The sequence below is a fragment of the Nannospalax galili genome, unplaced genomic scaffold (genome assembly GCF_000622305.1).
Source record: "Nannospalax galili isolate Female #2095 unplaced genomic scaffold, S.galili_v1.0 scaffold875, whole genome shotgun sequence".
Lineage (NCBI taxonomy): Eukaryota > Metazoa > Chordata > Mammalia > Rodentia > Spalacidae > Nannospalax > Nannospalax galili.
The window spans coordinates 3,348,605-3,359,883 of NW_008337059.1; the positions used below are offsets into that span (position 1 = coordinate 3,348,605).

The 11,279-nt window shown below is 45.0% G+C and overlaps 1 protein-coding gene across 1 annotated transcript in view; it reads left to right on the forward strand.

Annotated features, from left to right (window-relative positions):
* Pik3ap1 (phosphoinositide-3-kinase adaptor protein 1) overlaps nucleotides 1–11,279 on the forward strand; it is a 122,599-nt gene that overhangs the window by 108,898 nt on the left and 2,422 nt on the right. The window contains exons 15-16 of the mRNA XM_029563050.1: nucleotides 3,709–3,779; nucleotides 4,812–4,930. Of these exons, the coding sequence (XP_029418910.1) occupies nucleotides 3,709–3,779; nucleotides 4,812–4,930 (190 nt within the window). The remainder of the gene's footprint in view (nucleotides 1–3,708; nucleotides 3,780–4,811; nucleotides 4,931–11,279) is intronic.

Below are 11,279 nucleotides of genomic sequence, written 5' to 3' on the forward strand. Positions count from 1 at the left end.
CTCTCTCTCTCTCTCTCTCTCTCTCTCTCTCTCTCTCACACACACACACACACACACACACATGTATATATTTTATGTATATGTGTATATCTGTGTGAATGTATGGCACGTATGTGCAGGTGCTCACAGAGGCCAAAGAGGGTGTCAGATCCCTGGAACTGGAGGTACAGACGTTATTTTTGTGCTGGTGCTGGGAATGGAACCCATATCCTCTGCAAGAGCAGCCAGTGCTCTTAACTGCCAAACCATCTCACCAGCTCCCATAGCTTGAAAATTTAAAAGCAAATGCAAAGTACTTGTTTTTAGATGTGAAGTGCCGCAGTTGAAAAGTTGTTCTGTGTGTGCCTTACTTTGGGGTAGCCTAGAGTAAAGACAGAGTGACAGAATAAGCTGTTGCCCAGGAATGACTAGCGCACTGGGGCTAGGAAATGCTATTAAATGACAGGCCAAGGGCTTGCACTCTCCTTTGTGGCAACAGATCTTACCTGGCTATTGCTCTAGTTTCTGCTACCTACTGCTACATAACAAACCATGCCCAAACTTAGTGGTTTGAAATATAGTCATTTATTTATGCCTGATCCCACAACCTGGGCACAACCCAGAAGGGACGGCTTATGTCTCCTCCATGTGCAACAAACCGGAGTCATGACTATGTTCAGCTGGAGATCCAAGATGGTCTCCCATTCTCCAAACTCTCTCTACATAACCTTTAATTCAATGGCTTGAAATTAGGACAAGGTGACAAAATCTGGACAGGGAGGACAGGCCCAGTGTATAAGTACATGTAAAGCTTTGGCTTACATCATGCTTGCTAATGTCCTACTGGCTAAAGCAGGTCATGTGGCCAAGCCTGGAGTGAAGATGGAGGTGGTGCAAAGGCATGGACACAGGGTGGGGGCGAAGTTCACTTTGGGTCACTAACAGTTAGTATACTGTCTATACTGTAGAAGATGATGATGGATAGCTGCATCCACCAATCAGATGCTTGCTTTTTGTCAGCTCCATGCCAAGCATGCCCCTTCATGGCCTAGTTCCTCTGAGATGACAAAGCTTATAGATTCTAGATAATAGTTAGAGGTTAGGCAGTATTAGTTACTTTCCTGTTGCTGTGATGAAACACTATAACCAAGGGAGTTTATAGAAGGAAGAGGTTATTTGAGCTATGGTTCCAGAGGGATCAGAGTTTGTCATGGCAGGGAGGGATGGTGGCAAGAGGTGGCCAGAGCAGAAAGGAAGAGTGCTCACATCTTCAAGCAGGTACACAAAACAGAAAGCGACTGAAAATGTGGCAAGGCTTAAGAACTCTCTAAGCCTGACCCCAGTGACATGCTTCTCCTTCTGAGAGCATGGCCACACCTTCTAAGACCTCCCAAAACAGCACCGCCAACTGAGGACAAAATGTCCAAATACTTGGAGCCTATGGGGGAACATCCTCATTCAAACCACAACAGGCAGTATGCTCTGGGTCTCCTGGTAACTGAGCAGAGGGTCTGGGATTCATACCCACATCTGACCATGCCATTACCTCAGGGAAATACTGCCAAATGTACCAAGTTTTGTGGTGGGTAGGGAGGGGGGCCAGAATCTGATCGACCAGCTGCCCTTTTACCCTGGAGTCACACCCTGTTAACAGCACTATTTTTATTATGGCACAGCTATCATCTCTTAGAATCTACAGAAAGACAGTTGTAGGTTAAACCTGGTTATAACTAAAAATTTAAGGCCCTGTAATTACTGTTATGTTTAAGCAAGCAAAAGCTTCTTTGTGGAAAGGCTGTTGACCTTCGCCTAGGTTATCTGGTCCACAGGTTATATTATAAACAGGCAATTTTTCCTTCTCATTATTCATTCACTGGAGACAGAAAGATGAAAAAGAACCAGAGCCTATCTGTAGGGGCTGGTAATAGAGGAAAGTGTAAGAATAGCATGAGATAGATGCTAGTCTGAGCCTTCTTCAGAGACTGGAAAGATGTGGCATTGTTTCCCTCCCCCTGACAAGAGAGCAGAGGATGTTGCTGGAACCAGAGACTCCTACCAGTTGTGCAGCCCAGGGAGATGAAGGTCAGAGTCATGAGCTGAGAGAGGGGACAGTACCAGGGGAGCCAAGATTTGGTTTAAGGATGCCAAGGAGAGGGGTGATGGGAGCCAGTGGTTGTGACTTTCCAGTCATGGAAATACCTATGACTGAGTGTTACTTCTTGCTAATAGGTACTTCAGAATGTTGTGAGGTTATTGTGGAGACTGTCATAGACAACACAGATGATATGTGGAGGCTCATGCGTAGCAAGTGGGGGCCCAGAAACCCAGTGACTGCTTTTAGTAGGGGAATCTGGAGAATTTTGATGTCATTTGTCTCGAGCATGGGAGACTGAGGCCGTTTGAGCCTTGTGAACAGTGGTTGTCTGGGGTAGCAGGGGAGGAAGAATATTCTGGCAGGTAAACTGGGTTATGATCAGGACACTGAATAGAAAGGGGCAGGATCATGTGATCCTATCCCTTGGGTTAGAGAGATATCTTGGCAGATTTTAAAATATGCCTCCAGGCGGCTGGAGAGATGGCTCAGCAGTTAAGAACACTGGCTGCTCTTGCAGAAGACCCAGGTTTGAATCCTAGCACCCACATAGTGGCTAACAACTGTCTATAACTCCAGTTCCAGAGCATCTGACACCCTCTTCTGTCTTCTTCAGGCATTGCATGACACAGGTGCACATACATGCAGACAATATACACATGCACATAAAATAAAAATAATAAGTAAAATAATAAGATAAAATATGCCTCCAATAGCCAGGTGGGGTAGCACACACCTGTAAGCCCAGTATTTAGGAAGTGGAAACAGGAGGATCACTACAAGTGTAGAGTCAGCCTGGTCTACATAGCAAGAGACTCTGTCTTAAAACACAAACTTAAAATTTTAAGTTCATTTCCTCAGTCTGGCTACATACATTTTGTACTAGCTACGCTTGAATAACATTCAACAGAACATTTCCATAAAGTTTTGTAAGATAGTGTTTTTTTTAATGATATAAGTAATAAATTCCCAACTGAAAAGCCTTTAGCACCTAAATTCACAGAGTTCCTACTATGAGCACAAGTTTTACTTTGTAATTTGTGCTGTGCATTTTTGTTTTGGGGGGAGCTCTGGAAATTGAACCCAGAGCCTTGTACATGCTAACAAGGGCCCTACCACTGAGCACAGTCGTTGCCCTGCAATTTGTTTGGTGTTAGTGTTTCATCTCTTCTCAGAAGGTGCATCTGCATGTGTCATACATACACGTTTCCTGTAATTCTTGATGATAACAACAACAGAAACTGCAGCACCGAAACCAGTTTGTAGATGTAGAGCACAGCTGAGATTCCAAGCATCCCTGCTTCCCTGTCTGTCAAATCAAAGCACTAATACCAAATAGGATTTTCAAAGGGATTAAATGGCAATCATGCTTTTGAAGCACTCCATGTGCAGTAAGCCCTGAGTAAATGGTAGCTATTAAGCCCAAAGTGGTCATCAAAAAGTGAACCATTTCATGTAATGCTAAAAGAAAAACTGAACTTTAATGAAACAGCTTAAGATGGCTACATTTTGAAGGCTCTTGTCTTTGCAATTTATGTATTATTTCTATTACTAAAAATAAGTAAGTGCTAGAGTTCTGCATTGCATTTTCTCCTGAGAGAATCCATAGTCCAGCTGATGTCGTTTCTACCCTTTAGGCAGCATGAGTAACCGATCAAGTACACGGAGCCTCCTCAGCGTGAGCAGTGGAATGGAGGGTGACAATGAGGTAAGAGCCGGTACCCTCACCCTAGCTGTCTGGTCTCAGGGGTCATTTCATCACAAGAGAAAGGAATCCAGCGGAGGGAAGGCACATACAAAAGGTCATGTGTATGGGATGTCTTTTGTATGAAATCTCTAGAATGGGCAAATCCAGAGAGACAGAATGGAAATGGAAATTGGGGGGTGGCAGGGTTAGAGGGAGGAGGGGACAGGTAGAAGCTGCTTAATGGGTCTGGGTTTTATTTGAGGGAAATGTTTTGAGACTAGAAGGAGTGGTGATTTTCTAACATTGAGAATGTGCCAGTGCCATCTGGCTTTGCAATACTTGATCTTACAATATATGTGACTTTCCCTCAGTATAAAGGAAGGAAAGGAGATGGGAAGGAAGGGACATAGACAGAGATAGACAGAATTCTACTCAGACTACTTAATCCAGAAGCAGGTATCTGAAATAAGGAGCTGTGAGAGTCAGGGATTCCAGGGACAGGATCATGCTGGGGTCTAGATCAGGAGCTATCTGCCGTACCAGAGGGAGCATGGGATTGTCCTGTGTGTCCCAAGGTCCCGGGCTCATTGGTTTCTGCTGCTCCTGGACACATCTGCTTTCTTCCCTCCTGGTATACTGGTCTTTCCTGCTTCTCCCTGTGGGTAGTGGCACAGTTTTCCAGACAGTCAGAAGGCCTCTGAGCTGAGAGGCTCTGCTGCTGGACTGAGCACAAGGGGCCACAGGGGTCACCACTAACCCTGGAGAGCCCCGAGAGTGTTCCTAGTAAGCTCACAAGCGATGCTGGTGTTGGCCAACAACCGATCACATTTGGAGCAGCAAGAATTCTGAATCCAGGCAATTTTTGATAATCTGGGCCAGCTTGTCTTCCCTGGTGACCTCAGGAGGACACAGAAAGCTGTCAGTGGCACTGGGTTGACTCTTGCTTTGGAAACAGCCTGCAGCCAAGGTCTAACAAGGCTTTCCCATGTTCTCCAGCTGCACAGGTTAATGTGCTCTGTGTAATATTCACCTTTCTCATCTTGCATGCTGTAGGATAATGAAGTCCCCGAAGTTACCAGAAGTCGCAGTCCAGGTCCCACCCAAGTGGATGGAACACCAGCCATGATCCTAGAGAGGCCACCCAGGGTACCTCCCCGAGCTGCCTCACAGAGGTAACATTGAGGTGGATGTGGAATTTTTTCCTTACTCTCTTAATTGGAGAGGAGAGGAATATTTGGGAATGACTGAAAAACCAACTTTGCCATACGTCATTGTGGCTTTGTCAGTGATGCTTCTTCAATGGCTTCATCACTTTCTGAAGTGATGCTTTATTCAGTTGCAAATATTAATACTTCATAGCTTTTTGTTTGCCGATTTTTGCTTGTAATATTTTGAGACAGGGTCTTACTATGTAGCCCAGTCTGGCTTCCAACTCTCAATCCTCTTGCCTCGGCCTCTTCAGAGTTGAGATTAAAGATGTAAACTGCTATGCCCAGCTCAGTTGTACATATTTTAAATAGCATTTGCATTCATAAGTGAAAGACATATATATATATATATATACACACACACCTGTCAACTTTCAAAAGTCAAGAATTTTTTATTTGTGTATATGTAAATATATATATATGTGTACAGTATATGTTTATGTATGTGTGTATATGTTTGTGTATGTGCAGATGCATGTGCATGCATGTACATGTGGAGGCCTAAGGCTGATGTCAGGTGTCTTCCTCTATTACTCTCTCACTGAACCTAAAGCTCACCAATTGGCTAGACTGGTTGCCCAGCAAGCCCCCAGGATCCTCCTGTCTCTGCCTCCCAAGTGCTGGGATTATAGAAGTGTGCCTCCGCACCCAGCTTTTTACATGGTGCTGGCATCTGAATTCAGGTCCTCAAGTTTGCATAGTAAGCACTTTACCAACTGAGCCATCTCCCCAGACCCCTTCAAATAAATTTTATGTGTCTGGCTAGAATTCAGCCCACTGGTATTGAATTATCTTGGCTGTATTGTGGAAACTGGGTTTTTCAGGAAGAGGAGAGAAGAGTTAAAAGTGCAAACGAAAAGAAGCAGCCTGGTCTGCTGGGCTGAGCAGGCTCTGGGCCCTGCTTGTGGATGTGAACTTGGATGAAGTTAGTCAACTTTTGTGTGCCTCAATTTTTTTTTCTCTGAAATGGAATTACTAATAGAACTTCCTCACAGGGTCCCAAGGATTGAGTTCTCAGCCTATGGCAAGAGCTGAAGAACACGAATGATACATATGCATAGGACAGGGGTAAACATCTGGGGCTTGAAGGTAAGCCCCAGACTGAAGAGCGTCACTCACCTTCTGGGCTCTTGTCTGTGCTCAGTTGGTACGGGGTCTCTGGAGGAACCTTTCTGTTGTCTGTGGAATAACAGGAAAAAAATGGTTCAAGCCAGCTAGTGGGGCTGTGACTGAAGAAAGGAGATCCTGGAGAAGAAGCCCAGGTTCCTCCTAGGGGTTCATCCTTCCATACTTAGACTATAATGGATGAAAAAGAAGAAGCTTGTCTAACATTTTTACACGTAATTATAGCCCATTAGTTAAGGAAGTACAACAACAAGGTCTTCCTTTTAGTTTTCTATTTCATTCTGTTTCTGTCCACTTTGAACTTTGCTATTTACTGCTTCCCAGCTGCTTCTAGAAACACTCCTATATGTATATCTGCTGCATGAACATCTGACAGCCCCAAGTTGCCCTGGACTTATAGGCATGCTTCCCTGGTACAGCTAGCTGGGGGGATACACATCAGGATATTACCATTCCCAGAAGGAGTGCTTGTGGTAATCTAGTCCTGTACCCTGAGTTTGTATCATTGCTTGGTGAAAAGTTGCTGTATAGTTGATGACTGGGGGTAGGAAAGCTTTGCAGGATTGATTATGGTAATAATGCCATTATTTAATGACACCTTATTTATGTGGCAGCTTTTACATCAAATACACTAAGAACATTACTTGCTTAATTCTCTCCCTAAGCCTGTTTAGTATTCTCACATCTTGCAGGTGTAGAGACTGAGGCTTGAAGTTGGCTATTGACTTGCTCTTTTTGAGATCTGGACATGCTTGATTCTAGAACACAGTCTTTTAGTCATTGTGTTTCCTCTGTCCAGAAAAGTCTGAGTGTCAGAGGAGAGGAAGATCCAAGATCCAAGATCTTTTATTCCTGAAGGTTGAGGACTTTGGAGCCAGTTGTCTAATTGCACCAAAGAGTTGACAAGCTTGAACTCTCCCTTTTTGTCCCTCTCCTCTCTCTCTCTCTGTCTCTCTCTCTCTCTCCCCCTTCCCTCCCTTCCTTTCCCTCTCTCTCTCTGTCCTAGTTTGTTTCTCCATTGCTGTGACAAAACACTCTGACCACTAACAACTTGGGGAAGGAAAGGGTTAATTGAGCTTACATCTCCCAGGTCACAGTTCATCAGGGAGCCCAAGGTAGGAACTCAGGGCAGGAACCTGGAAGCAGGAGCTGTAGCACAAGCCATGGAGGAATGCTGCTTACTGGCTTGCTCCCCTGGCCCCTGCTCAGCCTGTTTTCTTATGCAACACAGGCCCAGCAGGAACTGGAGCACAGGCCATGGAGGTACGCTGCTTACTGACTTGCTCCCCTGGCCCTTACTCAGCCTGCTTTTTTATGCAACACAGGCCCACTTGCCCAGGGTGGCACCACCCACCGTGGGCTGGGCCCTCCCTCATCACTCATCAAGAAGATGCCCCTCAGACATGGTCACGGGCCAGTCCAATAGAGGCAATTCCCCAATTGAGGTTCCCTCAACCCAGGTGTGTCAAATTGACACTAAAGCTATCCAGCACACACTCCTTCTTCTTCTCTTCCTTCCCTTCCTCCCTCTTTCTTTTTTCTTATTAATGAAAGAGAAGATGATTCAGGGAAGCAAGTTCTAGAAATCAAAAGGTAGAAGGAAAGTTGGGATACATTTAATCACATAAGAAGAGATGGGAAATAAATTATCTGGGGAGCTAGGAAGCATGATGTGATAAAGATGGGAAGAGCAAAAAAGCAAAACACATTTTGCTAAAGAAGCAGTGTTTGAGGAGACCTGTAATTGACAGAACTTGAGGCTTAAGTACATTTTGGGGTGTGAAAGTGATCTGTAAGTACGTATGTGTGTGACAAGTGCATGTACAGTTTTCAGGATAAAACAAGGCAGTATTTGAGCAGGGAATAAAGTGAGTCCTTCTCCTAACAGACAGGAGGAAAGCTGGCCACGTGTCCCCAGCTCTTCTCTGGGGACCTCTAATTCCTCACTGCCAATGCTATCCCCAACTCCCACCTCTCTTTCAAGCAGCCGTTATAACCCCAGTCTCACATGACCCTAGCTTTAGCCCATTTCTCTGCTGGTTCCTTATGCTGTTTGCAGAGCCTGAGTTGCTGCAGCAGACAGCCTTGTACCACCACATCTATCTTTACCTTCTACTCCCCATTGTTGTCCAGAACTCACATGTCCCACAGGTATCTTAGACATAGACAGTAGAGAACCAAGCCACCTCGTTGTGAGTTCCCGAGCCTGGATTGGTGACACCATTCTGTCCCTTCCCTGAGCCCCAAATCTGGAGTCTGCCTGGATTCCTGCCCTCCTTGAGGCTTCCACATCCACTGCCTCTCTGGGTGGTGTCCATTCTGCTGCCCTTTTAACAGTCTGATCCACCCTGTCCTTCCCATCTGCCAGGGTCTGAATTGTATCAGAATTCTGTGTATGGCCCTGTGTATGGCCCTGTCCAGCCTCACGTCCCATCACTCTCCTGAGCTCACCTTAGATGTCCTATCAGTAGCAAGCATTTTATTGCTTCCCCCTTTCTATTCCCTTCCATTTTTCTGGTTTAAAATTTTGCATATCCTTTTGAGCTCAGTCCAAACATTACGTCCTCTGGAAAACCTTTCCTGATCCATATAGAATGACTCTTCTATTTCTTATATATCCCATGTTGCAAACATTGTTTACACTTCTGTCTCCTCAAGTGGATAGTGATCTCTGTGAGAATAGAAACTCTGTGTGTGTGTGTGTGTAAATGCATATGTGTGCGTGTGCAGGTGGAGATCAGAGGACAATCTTGATACTGTTCCTCAGTTGTGTCTTGTTTTGTATTTGTTTGGGTTTTGTATGTTTGTTTTCGAGTCAAGGTCTTTCATTGCCCTGGAGTGTGCAGAGTGCTCAAGGCTGACTAGCTAGCCTGCCTCTGCCTCTGCCTCGCTAGTGCTGGGGTTACAAGTGAGCACCCCATGTCCAAGTTTTTTACATTGGTTTTTGGGATTGAACTCAGATTCATCTGCTTTCATAGCAAGCACTTTACCAACTAAGCTATCTCCCCAGCCCTAGGAATTACTTTTGATTAAATTTTTTTTTTCTGCTCACCCCAATGCCTGGCACAGTAACTGGCACACATAGAGAACTTAGTAAAGATTTGTTGTGGAAACAGACTGGTACTGCTTGGATTGGACTTCTAATCTCCAACATGATTAGCCATCAAGCCAGGTGTGGTGGCACAGGCCTGTAAATCCCAGCACTCTAGAGGCTGAGATAGGAGGATTGCCAGGATTTTGAGGCCAACCTGGGCTATTATATAGCAAGACCCTGTCTCAAGCAAAACAAAACAAAGCAGCCATCAAGTCACCTCCCACAATCACAGTGCAGGTGGTTTATAGATAAAAGAAACCTACTCTCAGCTACTGTGAGTTCTTTTTACGTATAGCTGAAGAAACGACATAAGAGAGGAAGATGGTGATGAGGACAGGAGTGGGTACTGTAGCTTTGCAGAGTTTCCCATGCTCCCTCTGGGCTGGGAAGCTGATGGTGTCATAGGTAATGTCCTGTTACATTCAAGGGAAGAGTAGAAGCCTAATTTTTGCAGAGTCAGTGCCCCTTTGTTTGGAACTTATTTTGCCATTCATTTGTGATTTGCCATCACTGGCAATCTGGGCATTCTTATGTAAGATAAAAGCCTGTGTACTCTGTAGCCAGGCCTGCCTCTCCTTCAGCTTCTGACTTAAAAAAAGACTGTGGCATCTCTAAGGAGGGCTAGAGAGATCAGGGAAGGCATGAGCTTCAGATAGAGCTGTTTATCAGCTTCTAGGGAAGTTAAAAGTTATGTTAGATGGTGCGTGCAACCACACAAAGACACATCAGCTAAAAGCCCTGATTTAAAAGAACACTAACCTTGCCTGGCGTGATGGCACACATCTTTAATCCCAATACTCAGGAAGCAGAGGCAGGCAGATCTCTGTGAGATCAAGGTTAGCCTGGTCTACATAGTAAGTTCCAGGTTAGCTATGGCTACATAGGGAAACTCCGTCTCAAAAAAGCAAAACAAAAGAATACTAACCCCATCAGGATTGTTGGGTTCATGAATCAAACTCATCACTAGTGAAAACTCACTCTGAATGGGCGAAGAATAAGCTGTTGACCTCTTGGTGTCCCAGAGGTGCAGTCTCTTCACAAACTCCCTCCAGTTTTGATATAACACCCTTTTATCTCCCTGATTCTATTGTACTTACAACAAACCCATTTCCCTGAGATGGGACCTCCAGCCTTTTGCTGGAACTGTCCGTCAGAATCAGACAAAGCTGGCATCCCAATGCAGAGTATGACAGCAGGATGAGAGAGGGGACTGGAGGGGATGGTGACTGTCTCATAGAGGAAGACAGAATGTAAGGTTCATGGGGAAAAGCTCTCAGACTGGACTTTTCATCCTCATGATGAAAATTGCTAGCTTGACTTTCTGAGTGTCTATGCCAGAGATTGTGCTGCCGCCTACTTTTGTCATCTCTAAGCTCTCACCTACTTACCTCCTTTGGGCAGATGGGAAAACAGGTTCATGGAAGCTGAATTTGCACACAAATGTTCCCAGAGGTTCTGAGTTCCTGTTGGAACAGTACAGTCTCCTGGTCTTGTGCATACATATACAGTATCTTGAGGGCCAGGACCTTGCCCATTTTGCCTGCTGTTATATGCCACACGCAGGAGTATGAATTGTAGGTAAATATTTGTAGAAAGGAAGGGGGGAAAGAAAGGTATATGCCTAAACTTGCTTAAGTGGTTTCATCTGTCTTTCCGTGTTCTCCTGTAAGCCCATGGTTTGCAGGGCAGGAGACTGGAAGAGAGACAGAAGGAGACAATTCTTTTGTTTTCACTGGATAAAGCATATTCATTCAGTGACAAACACACAAAACCCTCCACTCCTGGGGACCATAGCAGGACTTCCTGTGGACACCTGTGGTTATTCTTTGCAACTTCTGTCTCCCTCTCTTGTTCCCAGACAGCCCCAACTCTTGTCATTTCCTTGACCTATGCAAAAGCAGCATTCAGGAGACATTTAGCAAATATTTACTCATGGATTCATTCATCCCTAGAGTATGCAGCTCCAGGGGTTACACAGTTCAATTACAGCACCCAACAAAGCTCTCTTTCTAGGTGTATTGATTTGCTTCCTGGAGACTAAATATTGGTTTTACAGCACACATGTGGAAATGCCTTCTGTAATCATTGAACCTG